Genomic DNA, 21,629 nt, shown 5'->3' with positions numbered 1-21,629 from the left:
GATATACATACAAATATACCTATAATTTTAGAGAATATAAGACTCATTGCGCGATGTTGGTTTCTTTCAATTGTGGATATTTGTTTTAATTGTTAGGGTCCTAAAAATAACGATGCTTGTTTCTGAGTATTATACACGCAACGAGCCTTTTAGAATACAATTATTAATTTAGCTAAGGTAAATTATTTAGAAGAAATGAGATTTGGGCATGTAGTCTAAAATATGAAATATAGCAAAAAATTTAGTGCCTAAAAATGAGAATGGTTTTACAATAAAAACAAATTAATTATATTGTTATTTTTTTCATGTAATAGAATGCGAACGGGCAGAAGGCTCCCCAGTAACTTTCCATAATTGGTATGGTCTCTTCTTGAAATACCCTTATTTCCTTTCAATACTGCCTGCGGCAAGAACTGCCTTAAAAAACGCTTAGTTGTAGAACGTCGGACGTTGAGGTGATACGGATGGTATTTTGTATTCTGCCTTGTCGTCCGATAATCCAACAACACCTCTGAACACTTATTTTCTAATCGGCAAGGAGGTGATCATTCTTCTGTGCTCGACACAGGCGGTCGATTTTTTGGACATGCCGGTTGCCTCACACTGTTTTCTTTCACCATACGAACAGTTGTTAAATATGAACATACATAGAATAATGCACAGCTAAACCAACAACCTAAGGGATAAAGGTCGTACGCTAAAGCTTTTAACATATAGGGCACAATTTTCACATACATAGCTACTTTTTAATTTATCCATCGAAAACCAGAACGGTATCGTCCCGATCGAAACAATACAAAGTTTTGGCGTGGGAACTAGAAGGTTTGCAATCAAGAAACCGGCGTTACGCAAACTCTAAAATCGATAACACGTCTTAGACAGAGCTTAGGCTGATCTCCTACTTGTCTATAATAAAATAAAAATGATCACAGAAACGGTTACAATCTGCAACTAAGACCTTAGAGATTATTATTATCTTTACCTTCAGTTCTTAGCAAATAAACGTATAAGAAATATATTTCTTAAGGCATAATAAACGAGGAACACTTACTTTGAACTATACGGGTCAAGAACACTTTGAACTGGCGCAATGGGTGCATCAGTTTTCCCATTTTCATTTCCAGTTGGCATTTTATCAATTTTATTTAAATTGAATGGGTTTTGAGAATAGTATTTGAATTTATTTCTCGCTCTGCATCGCCACGGTAGATCCTGTAATGGGAAAATAACATAATAATATTTAAAGAATAGAAGAAGAAATTGCTTCTACAACTCGGTAAAAATTAAACATAAATATTCCTCAGATTTCTGTACTTGTTTTGTCTTTAACTATACGGTCTATCACCGGATTTCTCACTGCATTTCCCTTCACCGTACGAGGAAAATTGCATACAAGTCCATTAGTGCACAGTCGCGATTCAAACGCCCGATCTCAAGGCTGAGAGTGGCTTTCTGAAGCCAAAATTCGTCGCGGACATCCTAGTCTTTGTATTTACTGCCCACCTCCGATTAAATTTATAACAAACATCCGAGACATGACAGCGTGGAAGTTACATTAATTTTGAAAAGATGATTTTAACGATGAAAAGGTTTATGTACACGACTGTCATTTGTTTACATCTCTTTTATTGATTAACATCAAAACAAACACTCGTTTGTAGTTTGAAGCGTTTATTTGCATTGATATTAATTATCGATGTCGTATTGTTTCTCACTTTCATTTTGTACGGGTATTCACCTGGTTATAATTTTAACTATAATGATTGTATTTACCACGGACACATCAGACATACTTAGCACGGAGAATACGTAAAATTGTGGTACGTAGAAAACATGAAACGGATTCACGAAGGTGGTTCATCGTTCGTGTAGTGAGCTAAATTTTATGCAACATCAGTGAGTTTTAGCAACTGAATTTTTGTCAAAGACTGACATTTATTTATTATTCGAGTGGCGTTTACGAAAACTTGAAGAAACTATCGTATGGTTGGCGCTTGGCACCCGTTCTCTGAAACTTTCAATATTTTCAACATTTTAGGACACGATCTCAACGCTTTTGTACGTCTATTCGGTGTCGTTTTCAGAATAATCATAGCGCTGATGTCGTAACTTTGTGAACGCGCTAAACTCAAAAAAATATCGTTATCTGCAGTTACAGGTTAAGTTAAGGTTAAGGACTGGTTCTAATCTCACTTTGAAAAAGTAAAATGCTTCTAATTACTTTCTACTGAAAACTTTAAATTAAAATTGATAAACGTACTTAATGGTGTGCAAGAATTTACAATATAAGATTTAATAAAATCTCAGCACACACATAAATGTATATTCTCATGAGATAATCCTCCTTTTCCTTTGATTTTAATAAGAGACAATGTTAAACGATGTCGTCAAGTCGGAATACCAATTATAAAATAGAGACGGCAAAGTTAACTGTGTGTGAATACAGAAAATCAATTTCCACGTGTTCTTTGTCTAACGTACATACTTGCAAATTATCTAGGAAGTCATTGAAACGTGATTAATTTGAAATAAATGTTATGGTTGAAGCTATTTACATAGTGTAGAATGCAATTCCGATGTAAGTAAATGTTTCGTTTTAAATTAAAAAGAGGCATTAAAGGTCGTTCGGGACAGTGAAGTTCAACGGCAAAACTTACCATATCGTATAACAACAACATTATTAATTTCACAATAAGTACAGGTTAAAAAAATATCTTAAACGGTCGAATTATATTATTTATTACGCAAGACTCTCTACGTAAGCACTATAGACGCTTTGGTTGGAAAACAAAAAAAAGTTAGCAAAATATTCTGTTCTGATATTTTATTTTTTAAAAAATAAGTTATATTTGACTCACCGTTGACAGTAATTAGTGATGTTTGTCTTATCATTAGAGAATCTCTTATCGTCTCTAGTCACATGTTGTATCTATATACAGTCTGATGTCTTGGTAAAATTTTATAAAAAAATATTTTTTTTTGGTATTTATATCGGAAGAAAAACAAGTTTTTTAAAAAAATGAATTTTGTCAACTGTTTTGGATACCCATAAAGTCAAACGACTCGATGTATCTTTCAAAATCAAAAATACAGGCCGACCATTCGCTAAATATTTTATTCTTATTAATGATAAAGATGACGGAAAACAAGGGGACACAACATAGAAAAGGGAAAAACGAAACGGTTACCAAACCAAACACAAAGTAAAACGAGAAAGCCTCTAAAATTAGGTTAAAATGATAACGACTAACTAATTAATTCTACATCGAAGAACATAATATAACGAAATTAAGTTAATTTTATTGACATATTTTTTGACGGTATTGTGTTTTTGAGCCCTCTAACAATAAAATTATCAGTAATAAATCTAATACATATAAACCTCTTGTTATTCAGATAGCAGTAATACTCATCGTAAACTGTTTATTGTCACAGCTTTGTGACCTTAAAACACTTACCAACAGAATTCTTCAACAGATCAGCGAAAACATTGCAGGTTAATATAACACTACTTTTGGAGTCAGTTAAGGCCGCATAGAGTTTTTTACGAGACAGAAGGCAAACTAGAAGGTGGTACTTTAAACAAAGTGATAATAGCCGCCCATGGACATATATAAATTAATAAATTAAAAGCTGGCGGCGCGGCGAATAATAGGAGGGGTTTAACCCTTATCTGATTTTGAATCAGATTAGGGTTAAACCCCGCATTCACAGGAATTCAGGGAAGGCGTAGACTTTTACTTCACACTCCACTCACTCTAGTGAGCTTCCGTCTTACACTTCAGACTGCCCCACGACGGCCCAAGCCGAGGTCGAGTCTCGCAGGAGAAAATGCCCTTTCCAGACGAGCTACGGCCTATCGACTAGCTACATCTCTAAAGGCCAACGAGATTCCATTAAAAAAAGCTGGTTCTACAAAGATAGTGCGCAGAAAGTGCCTAAAAAATCGCTGTCTGTAGAACGCCAGCATGTAAAAACGCATTCTATCACATTCGTTATGACCGTAACATCTGGGGTTTTTGTGATCGAGAGGATCTCTGTTTCAGTCCAGGGCAAAGTATTTTAAGATATCACATGGAATATACCCCTTGATCCGGTTAATTAAGGCATTAAAGCTATGGGACCTATACAAACAAGCGTAGTATAGCGGATGGTCGTCGCAGTCTACGCGAAGCCAAAGAATTGAAAGGTCCTTGCATTTGCAATCAACCGTTGTTGCAAAGTTGACATGTTTTAATATTGAATATTTTTAAATTTACATGGCCGCCAAAACCAGAATGAGATTCTATGGCTGTTCTTAAACTAAATATTACATTTTGTATTTCTATTGCATTAGGATTTTGCGAGATGATGCAAATGCAAGGACCTTTCAAATGCAAGGACCTTTCGATTCTAGGCTTTGGCTAATTTCAATTCTTAGGATATTTATCCTCCCGGATGTATAGACACTCCAGCGTAAGCTACAAAGGAATGTTTAAACTTATAGGGTCAAAAGAGATATCACTTGTTGCCCGGAGGGGAAATTTGAGGCCTCGTTCAGAAAACACAAGGCTGGCTTAGCTGTTTCGAGATTGTGATGAACAGCATTAAGATTAGAGATAAGCCCTCTAATGTAACTGTCCGTAAGTCCACAGAAAGCGAAGATGGGCATCACTTTACGCCTATTCTCTGTATAAATGTAATTAGTTCGTATAACACTCCCCAAAAATGTTACACTTAAATATTTGCATGCGTCTATACAAATTACGTATTTACTTCCCTACTTGCTGAATGTGCCCATATAATTTGTTATTTACTTGATAAATACTATTATACGTTAATTTAAATTGTACGTATTGTCAAACAGAAACAACAATAAATAAGCATGCGTTATTAGCACAGAATACATCACATACTAAACACATGACAGTTGACATATATAGTTTCCATGTAAACGACATTGAAATATCTATATGCCAGTTTGCAGTCGATTGCAGATTGATAAGAATAAATCAATTTTTATGTGTTATTTATACGTGTTTCATTGTATTACTTACAATGTAACACGCACCTTTAAAAATGCTCACGTAGGAAGACGCCTAAATTACACAGACGTGTAATTTAAATATCGGTGTATCAATAATTTATATAATTGACAAATTTCATTATATACCTAAAATCATCAGTCGTTGTTTTATTAATTTTAAAGAATCCAGTTTATCCGTAGTATTAAAAAACGATCTGGTTACTTAATAAGAATTTATTTAAATTCATAGTTACCAGAATAAAATATCTTCATATATAAAATAAACCACAATTCTCCCGCTGCTTAATTTTTTAATCATTACGTAAAAACATTGTTGTAGCCTGAGTGAAATTTTTATTTATAATTATAGACGATAGTAACTTTTGATTGATTTGTTTAATTTGGTGGCTTGGAATATGCGAAGTGGGTTTGTTTTGGAACTATAAAGCGCCTTTCTATTTAAAATCGCCAGCACACAGGAAATTATTTCCAAAAACAGATTATAACCGAAATTTGATGAGACCTCTGTATAAAACTATCGCATGTTATTAACAGAGTTGATACAACACTTTGAGGCTATAAAGTAATTAAGTAAACTTTAGATTATGGACTTAAACATGGATGTAACGTAAGTCAAGTCTATCTAAAAAATAGTAGTCTGTCCTAAGTTTAAAAGTTGTCCTTAAAACTAACTGGAAAGCACTGGGAACAACAAACCTGACTGATTTTTGAGTATGCTGCGTAAACGAATAAGTATTACTCTACGGAAACCTTGAAATATTAAACTGAGTTCAAAACAGTATGGCACGATATACAATAGGTGTAAAAGGGAAAATTAAAATAAAATTCAGCGATATTGAAATAAAACTATATTTTAAAGACCAATACAACCCATTCCTAAAACTAAAGTAAAGATGGATCATATCATGAGAGAAAAGAAACAAAAAAGAACAAATTTAAATGTAGTAGTACCCACGAAGTGGCAAACGATAAAGAGGCAGGCAGATACGAAGATGGGAGATATAAAAAAGGTAGCGGGTCCAATGTGGATTCAAACCGCTAGAGGACGCCAATATTGGAGAAATGTAGTGGAGGCCTTTAAATAAATAAATAACCATTTGTCGATAGATATTAAATATAGATAAAGACAATATTTCGTCTATATAATTAAACATGTAATTTGAACAACGTAAAAGGCTTTTTATTTATTTATCGCAAAAAAGTTATTATACGTATATTAAAGTATTTTATATAAATAGATAAAGATATACTACTAGATTAACTATAAAGTGTGTCAAACATAATGTAACAGCGATTCCTGTGAATAAATTCTAGTTTATTTAATTTTCCGATAAATACGTTTTTCCCAAAACGATGTGATTGTGAAGAACCGGATCAAGTTCGAGATTACAAGCTTTCGATGAAAATCAGATTAAAGCCTTAAATATTTAATGATCGCAGAAAAAATCTGTTTTTATTACCTTATATTTAAAGACAAGCATGAACACGAAATAAAAATAATTTTAATTGGGGAATTTAGAACTAAAAGACCTTTTGCCATCCCTTACTTGAATGATTCCGGCAGGCTTTTAGCAATTTTAATTATATTGTTGAACACCTGATAGAACACTTTCATTTTGATTGCTTTGCTTAGCATACTGATAGAGCACTTGCAATTGTGATTAATTTGCACCATGAGCTATGCAAGTTAACTTATGGAACAGTTATTACAAACAAAACAACTGAATGCGAAAGCAAAATTTATGATTTACACATTTTACACCGGCGAGAACACAGTCCAGTCCCTCAAGGGCATTTTTGTACGGTCCGTAGATGCAATACAATATGATAAAAAGGTAGGAGGACTAGAGATAGTTAATATAATCAGTGCCAGATTTACCAAGTGGCAAAAGTAGCAAATGATACGAGCCCCACGCCAAAATGCTGTCATTTTTATATGATTGTTCATTGGGCTTTCTCAGTTTGGCGCCAATACATTGAACAATCTTTTACGATATTAAAATGGAGTGATGAAAGGAACGGAATCGCTGTGATTGCAAATTATGGATCAAAAATGCAATTTTTAAAACTCTTCATACTCTTGGTATTAGCAAAATGTTTGTGTACCGGGCTATTTATAGGTACAATGAGACATCCTCTGTTTGTGACAGATTTGTGAAAGATCTAGCCGTCTGCGTAGTGTTCGCACAAAAAGGTTGGTCAAAGCAGTGAGGGAAATAATTCGAAGAAATCCTGCCGAAAGCAAAAGGTTTCGGACAGGATTTCCTTTCTTTCTTTCTTCTTCTCAGGAGTTTAAAAAAGAATAGGGCGGTAAAACCGAAACAACTACTGAAGCGGTATACAAAGGCAGGTAACGTAAAAAATTTGTTCATGGATGAGAACATTTTTACAATAGAGCAACATTTTAACAAATATAATTACTGTATTTATGCTCAAACCTCTAAGGAAGCTTTCCAATTAGTGGACAGAGTGCAACGTGGGCACTATCAGACTTCTGTCATGGTTTGGTTGAGTATTAGCTTTACTTAGCCATACTATTGTGAAATAGGTATCAAAACATCGGAGTAAGTGTATCAAGATACCATTCTTAAGAAGGAAGTGAGGCCCTTTAACAACACCATGTTCAATAACAAAAAATGGCTCTTCCAGCAAGACTCAGCGCCGGGTCATAATGCTCCAGAGCTGAACACTGGCCGTCGTCTAGTCCCAATCCTAATCCGCTTGATTAAGATTTATGGTATGGTATGATTTATGGTTTTAGTACGGCTTGCTCTAAACGCCATGACATTAAAAAAAATCGTATGATTGGCAGTGAAGAGTTTTCCCATGAAAAGAGTGCGTGGATCTATAGAGACCACCGCGAATAAGACTTTTATATTTTAAATTGTTTTATATTCAAGTAATCTACTAACACACTGTAAATGTAATAAATGTTATTTGCAATAGAATTTTTTTTCTTTGTTTTAGTATTTATGGCAATACTAGGTATACATACTACAAAAACAAAAAAAAAACAATTTTTTAGTACTTAACCGATTCTAAACATTATTTCGATACTAATGCACTGTCTAAGTATTTTTTTATATTCTATTAAAAATTACTAAAATCATTTGTGTATTTTTAACTATTGTTAGTATTAGTTGATTTGTTTTATCTATTTTTTGACACCTAACGGCGGAAAATATATAAAGGTATGTATCATGTTTAGTAAAAAAACTATTTTATGTATTTATTTATATATATATTATAAAACAATGTGTTTGCCTAAATACAAGAAAATATGAAATTTCAAATTTAACACACATACACATCAATTACATTAGAACATACATAAACATAAACAAACAACCACAAAATAAATAAAAATAAAATTATATCAACTAAAACTAAAAGATAAAAAATAACAGTACTAAAAAAAAACATAATGAAAACTTAAACCATATTAAGAGCCTGCAAAGCAAAGTTACGGTATATTAGTAGACTGTTGTTAAACACATCAATATTTTCATCAATGTTTGTAATTAAGTTGTAAGAGCGAGATAGCCTATTCACTGGACCATTGAAAGTAGTAGATAAGCGAGCCGTAGGTACGTATATGTCGCAGATTCAACTATATATGGATGTCGTTGTACAATTTTGTTAGCTTAATGTACATCGTGCCCGTAGTGACGGTAGTATTAGAATTTCCACGGTAGTAGTAAAATTTTCTTTATATTTTGTCTCGTATAACTATTGGCTGTTTACTAGATTTATCAACAGACGTGCGAGGGTGGGTACCCTCATTTTTATTTTTATTACGTAACAATAAACACGACACTGTTTAAATGTTTTTTAAATGTCCTACCTTTTTACAAAAATGGCAACGACGAGCTGTAGTTAACTCGCTTATTTTAGAGCGCTTAGAAGCTTCATCACAACCCGTCTTCAGCCAGCCATTTTGTTGGTAGAATATTCAACGTAGGTCACCGCATGGTCACTCGTATAGTCCACCCTATCACGAAACAAGTCGTGAAACCTCCTAGTTCCAACAAACTGAAGAGAAAGTCGCTCCTCTGTACTTAGTTACAACGGGTACGAACGTGCTGCCCACTTCTTGGCACGTCCCTGCAAGTGAGTCAAGGCAGCATTCCTAGCTTCGTAATCTGACCACGAATTGTTCTTCATGTGGTATTAAATCTCTTCACACCACTGAGTTGCGGTAAATTGACAATCGTCTGGATCAAACGAGGGTAGATAAATCTCACTTGATCATAGCGATCTGTTATCACCCACACTCGAGGCTTCTCTTTGGTATTTTGGAAGCCCTTCATCATATTTTAAAGAAGTTTTGCCCATAATTCAGGCGTAAACGTGTTGGGTCCGTCGTCTTTTGTCGTCGATGGGCCCGCCGCTCCATTTCTTTCATTGGGTAGGCACGCAGGATGATTGTTGTATCGATTCCACTTCCGATGTTGCAGATTCAACGCGATTAATAATTGCAAAATTAGTGTTACTACCGTCGTCCGACATTATAACTTAATATTTAAATACAGTCAGATCGATTCTGCGTACTACTGACAAATTTACTTGAACGTATTGACAACTTACAACCTGTGATTGCGTGGTGTTACCATTCTAATAAAACGAATGGCATGGCTTGATGTTGCCTTTCTAATAAAACATGTCGTTTATTACGTAATGTCTGACATATATATACTATACTTTTAGTTCGAGTAACTCTAGCATTACAAAGAAAAGAAAATTTTGTAAGAAAATTAGTGTGTATATTAAATTTAAATATTTTATACAAATAAACTAGATCAATGAAGTCACGTCGAAGTTTTAGAGTATCTAACTTGAAATAGTCCAAACGAGCCTCGAACGTTTGCAATACACAACGCAAGTATAGACGATTGCAACGCTTTCTAAGGAAACGTTTTTGAACTGTTTCAATAGTATTTACGTCCATTTTGTAATATGGTGACCAGATTACAGTAGCATACTCTAAAATACTACGAACAAGTGATTTGTAAAGAGTAACTGTACTTTGAACGTTAGTAAAGGATGAAGAGGATTTTAATACAAAACCTAGCATTTTATTAGCCTTGTTGGCAATTATTTGCTCACTAAAATTCAGTTTTTGATCTAAAATTACCCCGAAGTCTCTTGAAGAATATTTATGAACTAATGATAAGTTTTGAATGTGATAAAAAAATTCGATTATATTGGTCTTGTTTGTATATGAGACTGTATGACATTTCATTTCATCAAATTCAAATATTGTTTTGGTGACCAATACAATAATTTAGGTCTCCAAAAAGTAAAGGACCCAAATGAGACCCTTGCGGCATGCCTGAGGGCATTAATATAGCTTCAGAGAGATAGCCATTAATTGCGAAAATTTGTCTTCGATTTTTAACGTAACGAGTAACCCATCCCAAATAGGTTGTGGCAAATATCATATAATTAATGTGGAAATAATATTCAGCCAGTGCAATACCCTCTGCCGACGGCGATATTACGTGCTGTGTGCTTTTATTTTAACAAACTGAAAATGTTGTTATTACACATGCAGGTTATATTATTGAAAAATATCCCCTCGAACTAATTACACTAAAAATCTCTTACTCTAGTCAGGCACTTTGTAGTATTTATAACCACGTATATACAATAAAACATGCTCGCTTGAGGCGTTGTGATTGAGGAGAAAAATTACTACAAATACCGTATTAACGACTGAGATATCATTCAGACTGATTTATCGAGTACTGATGCACGATTTTAACTACTTTTCATCTGAATTTACTATTATCAGATTATAAAAAAAACATAAAATATCCGAGATACGAAACGAGTACGTTATTGCCTACCCTCATTTTTGATAAAAATCGCCAGTTACAGCTCTAGATAAAATTGATGTGATATAATTCAATTAATTTTTGGCTCCATAATACGTGCCATAATCGAATTTATACGAAAACTGGGACCGTCAAATTATGTAATTCTTAAAACTGGAATTCGCTTTTACCCATTAAACACGAATTATTTAACCTTCTCAACTGTAATCTCATTTATTGTTGAACATGTTATATGGGAGAAAATAAAAAATAACTGATGCATGAAACAAAGACAATGTAATCAACGGGTGTTATCTAGGTTTTTGTACTTCTAGTTTTACATTGAAAAAAAAAGTTTCTTACGACGCTAGACAATACAAAATTTTACTTTAAATTAATGTAAAATTAGCATAATATTTTTTTATGTAAGAGGAGGCAAACGGGCAGGAGGCTCATCTGATCTCAAGTGATTCCGCCACACATTTACACTAACATTGCCAGAAGGCTCGAAAGTGTGTTGCCGGCATTTCAAGAATTGGTACGCTTAGTCGAATTGTTTCGGAAATACTTCAGTGAGCAGCAGGTTTCACATAGCGGTGGTGCGCGGCAAAAACAGCCTTATAAAACGCTGAGTATGAACTGAACACCGGACGTCGAGGTAATACGGATGTTATTTTTTATTTTGCCTTGAAGTCCGATGATGAAAGTAAGCTGCAGGTATAAGTCCGAATAACTCCTCTGAACGCTCTTCGTGGTAAATGTGGTAGAAGAAGCAGAGAGACCCCACATCTCTAAAATATCTCTCTCTCTGCTGTGCTGTTTGATATTTGGTCTTATCAGAGCCCTTACTTTGAGCACCAACGTCACATAATATAGGTACTATGTTGTGTCACACATTGCAACTGATAAGAAATTTCAATAGTTATGTGAGCCCAACGATTGTTGAAGGTGTAATGAACGTAAATATTGTTACTAATAATGTTAATATGAGTAATTATCCATAATCTTTTGTATGAATTCTGACAAGGATTTTATGCAAACTTGCTATATCTGCTATATTCTAATTTCGAATTAATATCTGTGGGCCTGATGGTTTTATCGCCATTTGTAAAATATTTAACAAAACATGGTGGGCTGGGACGTTTTTCCAAACGAGACTGTTAAATTAGTGATATATATTTGTTTTTCTATGACAAGGTATTATAGTAAGACTAGCTGCGGCGAAATGAGAATATAAAACAAAAAATACTTTATAGTCAGTAAGAGTTATGACATAAGATATAAACGTAAGGCGGTATGGTCGATAAACTTTGCTGATTGCAAGGTGATGGCAATATAATAATAAAATTGAATTTAATATGAAAATAAAGTGAACATGCATATAGCGAAACAATACTTCGTTCGACGTCAGGCTTGGCGAAATAAATGACTTAACTTATTTATATAATTCTAACTATCTAGACAATTTTCTTCAAGGACTGTTCGAAAATTTACGTCAATGTCTCGTGTCAATCAGTGAGATTCAATTTTTATGTATAATTTTTAAGTTTTTAATGTAGTATTATAGTAACCGACCGAGGAGTATTAATAAATTTATTTTGTAACAATAAGAAATAAAAAATAAATCAATGGCGCTACAACCTTTTTAGGTCCTCAGATTTCTATATCTGTTTCATAATCATTAGTTAATTTAATAGGCAAGTAGGTGATCAGCCTTCTGTGCCTGACTCACGCTGTATACTTTTCTTTTTGGGTCTATTTCAAGCCGGATTCCTCACAATGTTTTTCTTCACCGTTCGAGCTAATGTTAAATACTGCTCAATTTATTCGATAAAACCCATATTCAATAAGCAAAGAAACCAGCTAGCTTAACGATCAAGAGAACAGAAGTCTGGTACCTGAGGCCATCGCCGAGATGGGTAGCGGATTTTTAATTACAAATAAGTTGTGTAAACTTGAGAGTTTAAGTGCGTTGCAGTAATCGTTTACAGCAGGAGACGAATCTAGTGTTTTTCTAATGTGTCGTATCTACTCCGACTCGTCGTTGGTTTAAAACCAAAGCTTGCAATGGCCGTTACAATAATTTATTTAATTAAGTCAATTGTAAGTCCATTGGGTTAGTATATTAGTATCAAAGTTATAAGTTATAAACATTAAAAATTACCTATACACGCAACCGAATCAAACACACATTATTTTTATCGTTAGGCACGTGTAGCCAATTTCAATGACCAAAGTTAGGCTCCCGCACGCACATCATCAGTGATGGTATTTTGCAATGTATGGTGTACATTGCCATACATATACAAAAGTTAGCTGTATCTTCTATGAAATATCCTAAAATATCTTAACTAAGTCGGGTTTGTTCAACACTTATAACTCGGCTGTACCAATTTTTTATTGTTTCATTTGTTGGATTCCATCTTGAAGTAGGATAAGAAAACTGACGAATATAGAATAAAAAAAGTTAATACGAATTGTTCATGAGTTTCGTAACTGTCAAGTATTTAATATTTATACCGTCGATACGGTATATCAAAGTATTTAATTGTAATAAAGGTTGTAATTGAAAATATATATCCACAATATTTGGAAAATATTAGATTAAAAAAATGTACAATAATGAAAAAGGATTGGCATTTGGCAAACGATTATTTATTTTTGTGTTCATTACTTAATTATTTCTTATTATTGTATTATTTTCATTAAATTTTATTTATTTATATTCATATTTAGTTCTTCTTCTTTGAATACTGTTGATTATGAAAATAACGATAAATTGCATTAAGAAAATCTACTGAAGTTGTGATAGCCTGAAACGCAGTAAATTTAAAATGACATAGAATTTTCTTGTCACGTATAATATGTGGTTGCCAATCCCTGTCGAAAAATACGTTAGAAATTGCAGTTCGTTGCAATTTTTTTCGAGAATTTCACATACTTACGAACGTTTTAAAAATTTAATTTTATAGAAATGATCGGTTGCTATACCAAATTACATTTTAGAGCAATTAACCTTATCTTCTAGACTTTGTATTCGAAAATACCTACAGTTAAAATAATTTTGTTATTAAACTATTATCAATAATATTACCTTTTTTTCATAAAGCATTATACCATTTGAGGAGGGAAAAATAAAAGTAATGACTAAGTCAGATTTCCAGCGATGATAGTGAGCCCAGAGGAGATCTCGTTTAAAAGACACTTAATCCTATAAAGTGTTCTAATTAAATAAAAGATATTTACTTAAGTCTAGTTCAATCATCTTTTTAGGATTACTTGAATTCTTCAAGCGTTTTCAATTGTCAACATTTATTTGGTTTCTTGTAATTCTTATTATTAAATCGTCCCTATTATCCCTAAATGAGATTTTGCTATACAAATTTTTGCTGGCGAGTGGGGTGAAATATTAGTTAGAAACATTTGTTTGACTTGAAATGGTTCACGTAGACCGCTTAGGATTTCAATTTCCATAGCAATAAATCTCACAAACATAAACCAATATCACGTTTAGTTTCTCTGTGAATCAATTTCTATGATTGACAGTTTGAGATTGGGAGAATATATACGAATGTGTCATACCTACATATAAGGGTCTGTTATAGATGCCTAGCCGGGTGAATTCTTTAGAAATATTACAAATTCACATAGTGTGCACACAAGTGCACTTCTACAATTTATACTTACTGTTGTTGTTAATTGTTGTAGTTACGTATATGTAAGAGGTTTCTTTCGTTTTTGAAGAGGAACTTAAGGTCTTCGATTGATGAATGAATTATAATTCGAGTATCAAATAGTTTTTGCCTACGTGCCTACTCTCTAAAACTCTTAAAACTTCACTTAACCCTTAAAAAAGCTTTCTTTTCATATCAGGATATTTTCCTCTTCTCATCAATTATAAGAGTTCTGAGGGCCTTTTAGATGCAGACAATGGAAAAATAATTAAGGGTCAATAAAAGGGCAAGGTTTTAGCAATAACGTGGTCTTTTCTTTCCTGTTTTGGCTAAGGTTATATGCACAACCATTGAACGTTTCCTTAAATTAATTAAATTAATTGATATAACCTTCTTCCTCAATAAACGCAGCTAACTAATATGAGATATTTATGTATATATATATATATATATATGATATATGATAAGCAATTTATTAATTTTATTTTATTTTATCTAAAGAGAACTAAACCTTTTGAGTTAATAAACCTAGTGTAGTTAATATAAGTGCATGTGCGGTATCTCGGACTCACGAAGATAGTGTCAAAACATTACAGAACACTAAGACTGTTAAGGAAGATTACCCTAGTTTTAGTTATTCACTAGTATTGTAGAAAATTAAGTCAACATAATATTACTTATTATAATACCATAATTATTGTATAGTCTAGATTGTAATTGATGTAAAGTTGCACTCTTTTTGTGAACTTTATTGTAGGAAAAACTAAAAAAAAAACAAGTTATGGTCGTTTCTCGGAGAATCAGAGTCGAGAAATGCAAAGTATCCTGTATGTGAAAAACCGGATTTTAATCCTGAAAGACAACGAGTTACGGATATAGTTTATATGCTAATTATATAAAGTACACATTATAACTCCGGTGTTGGGTTGAAACCTGAATAATTATCAACAAAAACAAAACACGTTGAAGATATTCGATTTACTCCTAAAAAATTACTAGAAATGAGAAACTAAATTATTTTAGTTTATTGCTGTTTGATGGTCAAATTAAGAATTGTCGAAGTGACTCAGCGACCTCTGAAAGTAGAACAAGGCAACAATATTATCTGTATTCAAGACAGGTTTTATTTAAATTTCGCTGTATGTATTTATCAGAATGTAAAAGGTTTTTGGATTTTTCAATTTGCAGCAGAATTTTGCTTTATTATATTATCTCGCTTTGGTTTATTGAGTTATTCAAGTCAGGTTTTATTTAATTATGTTTTGGTCTTGGTAAAAGTTCGGTTTGTGGGAGTCATTTCTAAATCTTACGGTTTTCTAGTGACGTTTGATAAGAATAAGCAAAATATGATGGTAAGAACAAAACTCGAAGAGGACTGGACCAATTTGAGTAAGGAAGGTTTTTATGTAGAGAAAAATTAAAAACGTAAAATATAAATTATTTTAATAACTTTCTTTAATTTTATTTTTATTAATTTTTAACTCTTTTTATTATAACCATGTAGGTCAAGAAAATGGAAATCCTGTATTTTTGATTGTTAAACATCGAACATGGAATCGCACAAGAAGATTCAGCAATTCCTAAGACCAATCAAAAGTAACACCCCGTTGCAAGATGCAGGTATATACAAACGGGATTGCGACTGTGGCTTGTCTTACATAGGGCAAACTAAACGCAATATGTCCAGCAGACTCAAAGAGCACATTGCGGACATAAGACATAGACGACACACAAAATCAGCAGTCTGTAAACACACACTAGATAAGCCTAATCATTACATTCGCTTTGACCAACCGAAAGAACTTGCGAAAGAAAAAAGATTCTTCCCAAGATTGGTACGCGAAGCCATTGAAATAAAAAAACACCCCAATTTAAATAAAGAAGACGGCCTAAAATTATCAAACACCTGGGATAAAATAATATCCAAATTAAAACCCCAAGACAAACAATCCGCGAAAATAGAGGATACCGTGAGTCATATGCATCATAGTGATTGCTATAAACAATATACATACATGTTATCACTAGGTTCTTAAATAAACGTAGAATGACGGTGTAAGCATTGGTAAATGGCTCTACCACTACTGCATCGAATTTCTTATCGCTTTGGTATTTTGAGGCATCGGGTTCAATTCTGGACGAGAAAATACAGGGTGAGCCACGGAGGCGTACGAATTACGATAAAACGCTATAGTGCAACATGGTTTCACAAGATGGCGCCACATGCCATACATCAAACGAGGGTTTGGCAGTCGTAAAGGAGATGTTTGCTGGAAAACTCTTTCGTGCCGAGGTGACCCCGCCAGACTTTTTCTGTGGGAATACATGAAAAGTAGATGCTACAGCAATAATCCGACTGCAATTTCCCAGTTGAAGGCCTACATCCGCGGAGAAATGGACGCTATTCCTCGCGCCATGTGTGAGCGATTTTTCGGCAATTTGAAGTCAAGATTCGAAGAATGTTTGCAGCGCGATGGTGCACATCTAGATGATGTTATTTAAGAAAAAGTGAACTTCCCAAATGTGTACTTTAATTTAAAAATAAATTTGTTTAAGTATTACTTTTGACTCTTTTTAAATATTTTTTTTCAAATTCGCAAACCTCCGAAGCCCACTTGTAATTCTTTTAAATACAAATAAATCTCCGGCCTATCTAAATAAGTCCTGTATGAGTTTCAATTAATTATTCAAAGCGTTGTACCTTTCAAGGTATTAGAACGGAAAGTTAAATGTATAACACAGATTGTAATGACTTAGATTACAATGAATATAGAGTAACTACTGAGCAGGCTTTGGTGTAATATGGCTGACGATTACGATATTTAATGATTGGATGATGTGTTAAACACATATAAATCTAAAAAATATATAAAATTTTTGGGTCACCGTACGAACAAGTGTTTACTCAAAAAAAGGTTTTGGACAGCTCGACGGCAAGTGTTGGCGATTGTTTAACTAACTTGTTAACACTGTCGCTGACCTAATATCATGAATAAATCAATTTAATTGAACACTACAGTACTCAATCGGTCCCTTTTCATCACAGCTCACTCTCTCTTTGTCAGCTCAATTTGACACAAATAATAAAGGGTACTTTGGTAGAAAGCATGTAAGTCAGCTTTTATGAGAAATAGATAGATAAAACATTCCAAAAATGCACATTTAAATTATAAAGTGGCGAATTATGACAGTAAAACAAAGGTTATTCTCGTTTCAGAATTTTGTCCTGAATTAATTGAAACACTTTGAAAAATTGAGTTGTTAATTTCTCTGAAACTGAAAAGAAATTTATTTTACGAATTTTGTTTACTTGATCTTTCTCAGTGAAGTATTAAGTTATGTTAATTTCCGTTTTTATAAATACAGATCTATCGTGTTTTTACACGTATACTTCTAAAGAGCCTTTAATATTTCGAGTCCACAATTATTTAGTATTTTCTATTACTATATTATGACGAACTAAAGCATGCACTGTTGTACATATATATATGCAGCTTTCACAAATTAGATATTAAAAACAACCAACAAAAAGTAATTAAAAAACCACAAAGAAATCCATACAGAGGAAGTAGACTTGGCTATTAAAGCCAAGAATGTTGAGTAAGATAACGCAAGAACAATGTAATATATTTCCTCACAATTTTGGTTTGTTGAATTGTTCGTGTCGGTAATTGCGCCTTTCATTTCTTAATGTTTATTCTTATATAATAAAGACAAAGTGATCGTGTGATTTAGGTTTATAAATTAACGGAAATATTTAACAAAGTTTATGTAGTAGTTAGTTTAGTAGTAGTAAGTATGTGAGTTTATGTTTAAAAAGTTTTCATCTGTTTATTGTAAAATATACTCGTAGATAAATTGGCTTCAGTATCTGATTCATTATTCTAAAATGCAATTAGGTGACCAGCCTTTTATGCCTGTTTTCCTTCACCGTACGAGCGAGTATTAAATGCGCACATAATGAAAAATTTATTACACGGTCGGGGTTTGAATCGAGAACCTCAGACACTCAGGGTCGTACGCCATGGGCTTACATATAGATAGGAGTCATTTTAAATATCTCTTGCTAAAGACTGTGTCAATATTCCATATGGATTGATTCCGTATAGAAAGATATCCTATATTTTCACATAAGTTTAGGAAATTTAAGACCATTTGTTTCTTGTGCGAAACCTACCTACTCATTCCGTTTTTGTTAAAATTTTAACTATTGTTTTTGTGGACAACGATATGAGGGCCTTAAAATGTAATTCTAACAATTATATTTAATATTAATTGAATTCGTGTCCGTTGTAATTCCTATATTTCTACAAACGACTTGTTCTTTGTTCAGGTATTGTGTTTATATGATAAATTCTTCCTAGATTGTCTTTATCTTGGTAGTCAATTATGCATGCATTTACATTCTTTTAATGAAAATGATTTACAATTTAAAATTCATTTATTTATTTATCTTATGTATTCAAACTTTTTGAACGCAACTAAATAATTATATTAGAAGTAAATACAATGAGTTGTTTTATCGCCACTAAACGATTACTTCCAAAGCTATTATAATTAAATAAAACAGGAAAAAAGGCAAATGTATTTAAACTAAAACCATTTTTCAATTGTTAAGAACAGTATCAAGATCAAGAACAAGACCAAAATTAGTCGTTTACTATAAAATTATATACTTAGAAATATAGTTTTATAAATTAGAAGTAAAGTAGGTCCATAGTTAGTTTTGTCGTTTTTAACAGAATAATACCTAATCAGGCGACATTTTTTTTTAATAATGTTACATTAGAGCATTGTATAGCATTTTAAGCAGACGATGTCACAGGTCATAATTAGTAAATGTAAAGCTAAAATACCACTTTCGTTTGACGTTCGCTTTGACCGACCCTTAAAATTAATTAATTTACTCGATAAAATTGTTTAACTGGATTTGGTACCTTTGTACTTATAATCTGATCTTTAATCCTATTAATTATAAACGACTAGCTGGTTCTAAAACTCCGTCGATTTTCGGCTTTTAGACATGGCTACGATATTTTCACTATATTTTATTTTCATTTCTCATAACGTAGTATTGAGTACTACATGCGCGTATAATAGAAATCATTATAAAATAGAAAAATATATTACTAAACACAGTGCAACCCAGCCACCATGTGATCTTTTAAATAGCGATTGATTTAAAGAAAGATAGTCCATGAAAAATCTTCTTTTATTGTTTCTATGGTGACCAAAATAACTTAGGTAGTTCATGCTTGAACGGTTCCTATTAGCATTCTACTAAACAGTGATATTTTTGTTTCCGACAGTGAGATATGAAAGGCTGTATGTACACAGGACAATGTACCAGAGGCCATACAGTTTAAAAAGTCAAAAGACTTTTGTTGAATCCCGTTTCAATCCGTGTATTTAACACAACTTCAAAAATACCTTTTTTGGGGTCGCATTATCAGTAAGTTCGTGCAATTAACGGTAATTTCTATTTATAGAAAGACCTTCTATACTGCAATATTAAATTGGATAAAGAATTTACTTCCCATGATCAATATGATCGTTATCATGTTTAAGGATGTCATATTGAAGATCTCTCAAGCTGTGATGGATATATATACTATGTTGCGTCGTATCTGTTTTAAAGATCTTAAATTAGTGTTTGTGTCATTTGAATATATAAAGGAAAAAAAAATTGTAATTGCTCAAAGGGAAGGACGGATCGTATTATTACTCTATGATTGAAACCGAGATTCTGTTGACTAATCATAATTAAACGATCTAAGGCACTATCTTATTTCAATATCATTTATTAACAGTATTTCTGAATACTTTTAAAGAGTTAGTACTTATACGGTAATATCGCTCAACTCAAGTATCAAATCTAATTATAAATAAAAAAAAGACTGCTTTACAAATTCTAACGCTGTTCGTATGCAACTAAAACACCCTTGGTATATTTAATTCGATTGCTAATTTTGTTAATTAAAATAAAAAAGGGTAAACACAATTTAATCCAATATAGGAATAAACTCTTTTACATGCATGTCACACAGAAATGCATTAATATATATAGAATGAGGTTAAAATAACTTTGTGGAACCGGTCGTTTTTAAGACCCGACACTCAAGACCAACAAGTCTGAACTGCATTCATTTATTATCAATTAAATAATAATTAATGTGAAATAATAAAATAAAGTAGCAAAGAAAAGAATGCTCTGTGAATATTTTTCTTAATATCCATATATTATTTTTAATTTTCACTAACAAAGTAGTAATACTCTTGTAAATAGGTGATATAGTCACGGTACAAGACAGAATTTTATTATACATCCATTTGTTATAAATAACATTCTTAACAATATCCTATTGTCTAAGCATTATTTCAAAACAGAAAAATGTGTGCCAACAACAAAAGAATTGTTTAGATGCGGATGATGATTTTTGCCAAGTCCTATCAAAACTGGGTGATTTTTCCTTAGAGTACCCATAGTAAAGCTTAATCCAGAAACCCTAAAGCAAGAGAGGCAGGAAGTATGTTAGATTTCGTTTATTGAAAATAATAAAAATACGAGTTAAAGAAAAAAATTGTATCACTTGAGAATTATTGTGCTTCAAAAATCTTTTAAAACATCAGTAATTTTCCGAAGACTTAAAAAAAATTGTAAAGCAAAAGTGAAAATTATATTATTATTTATTTATTTTATAATTAAATATAGTACTTACAAAAACATATGATATCACTATTTAACTTTTGTACATATTCACAATAGTATTTTTATTTTTGAACGCGTGCGCACTGTACACGGCTTCAGAAAACATTGGGTGAAGAAAACATTCATTGTTGACAATCACCCTGAGAAAACCAGTATACAATGATCTATCGGAATAAGATCACGCTCTTAATCGATTAAAAAATTAGATCAGCGAACAAGTCACGGGTGTGTATACATATAATATAGTGTGGTCTATTATGGTAATGGTATTGTACCATAATTTGAAGCAGCATCAAGGACATCTGTAACAATAAAATTGCGGGTGATCTTTGCTACAATAGTCCAATTTAACTTCCTAAATGAAAACCATCGATGCAGCTATGATTTTTTATCCTTTTAAGGCC

The 21,629-nt window shown here is 32.6% G+C and overlaps 1 protein-coding gene across 2 annotated transcripts in view; it reads right to left on the bottom strand.

Moving 5' to 3' along the window:
* The window catches only part of LOC123711235 (proton-coupled amino acid transporter-like protein CG1139), a 31,130-nt gene extending 9,790 nt beyond the window's left edge, over positions 1–21,340 (bottom strand). The window contains exons 1-2 of one of the 2 annotated variants that reach the window (XM_045663725.1): positions 21,236–21,340; positions 1,052–1,212 (exon numbers count right to left, since the gene is read on the bottom strand). In XM_045663725.1, the coding sequence (XP_045519681.1) occupies positions 1,052–1,131 (80 nt within the window). In that variant the 5' untranslated portion in view covers positions 1,132–1,212; positions 21,236–21,340. Of the gene's footprint in view, positions 1–1,051; positions 1,213–2,858; positions 2,877–21,235 lie in introns of those variants that run through there. The other variant, XM_045663726.1, reaches the window with a different exon arrangement.
* Between the last annotated feature and the right edge of the window lie 289 nt (positions 21,341–21,629).

Source organism: Pieris brassicae, chromosome 6 (assembly GCF_905147105.1).
Source record: "Pieris brassicae chromosome 6, ilPieBrab1.1, whole genome shotgun sequence".
In the NCBI taxonomy this organism is placed as follows: domain Eukaryota; kingdom Metazoa; phylum Arthropoda; class Insecta; order Lepidoptera; family Pieridae; genus Pieris; species Pieris brassicae.
Note: the sequence above shows the minus strand (reverse complement) of the source record. Positions and strands in the feature narration are given on the sequence as shown.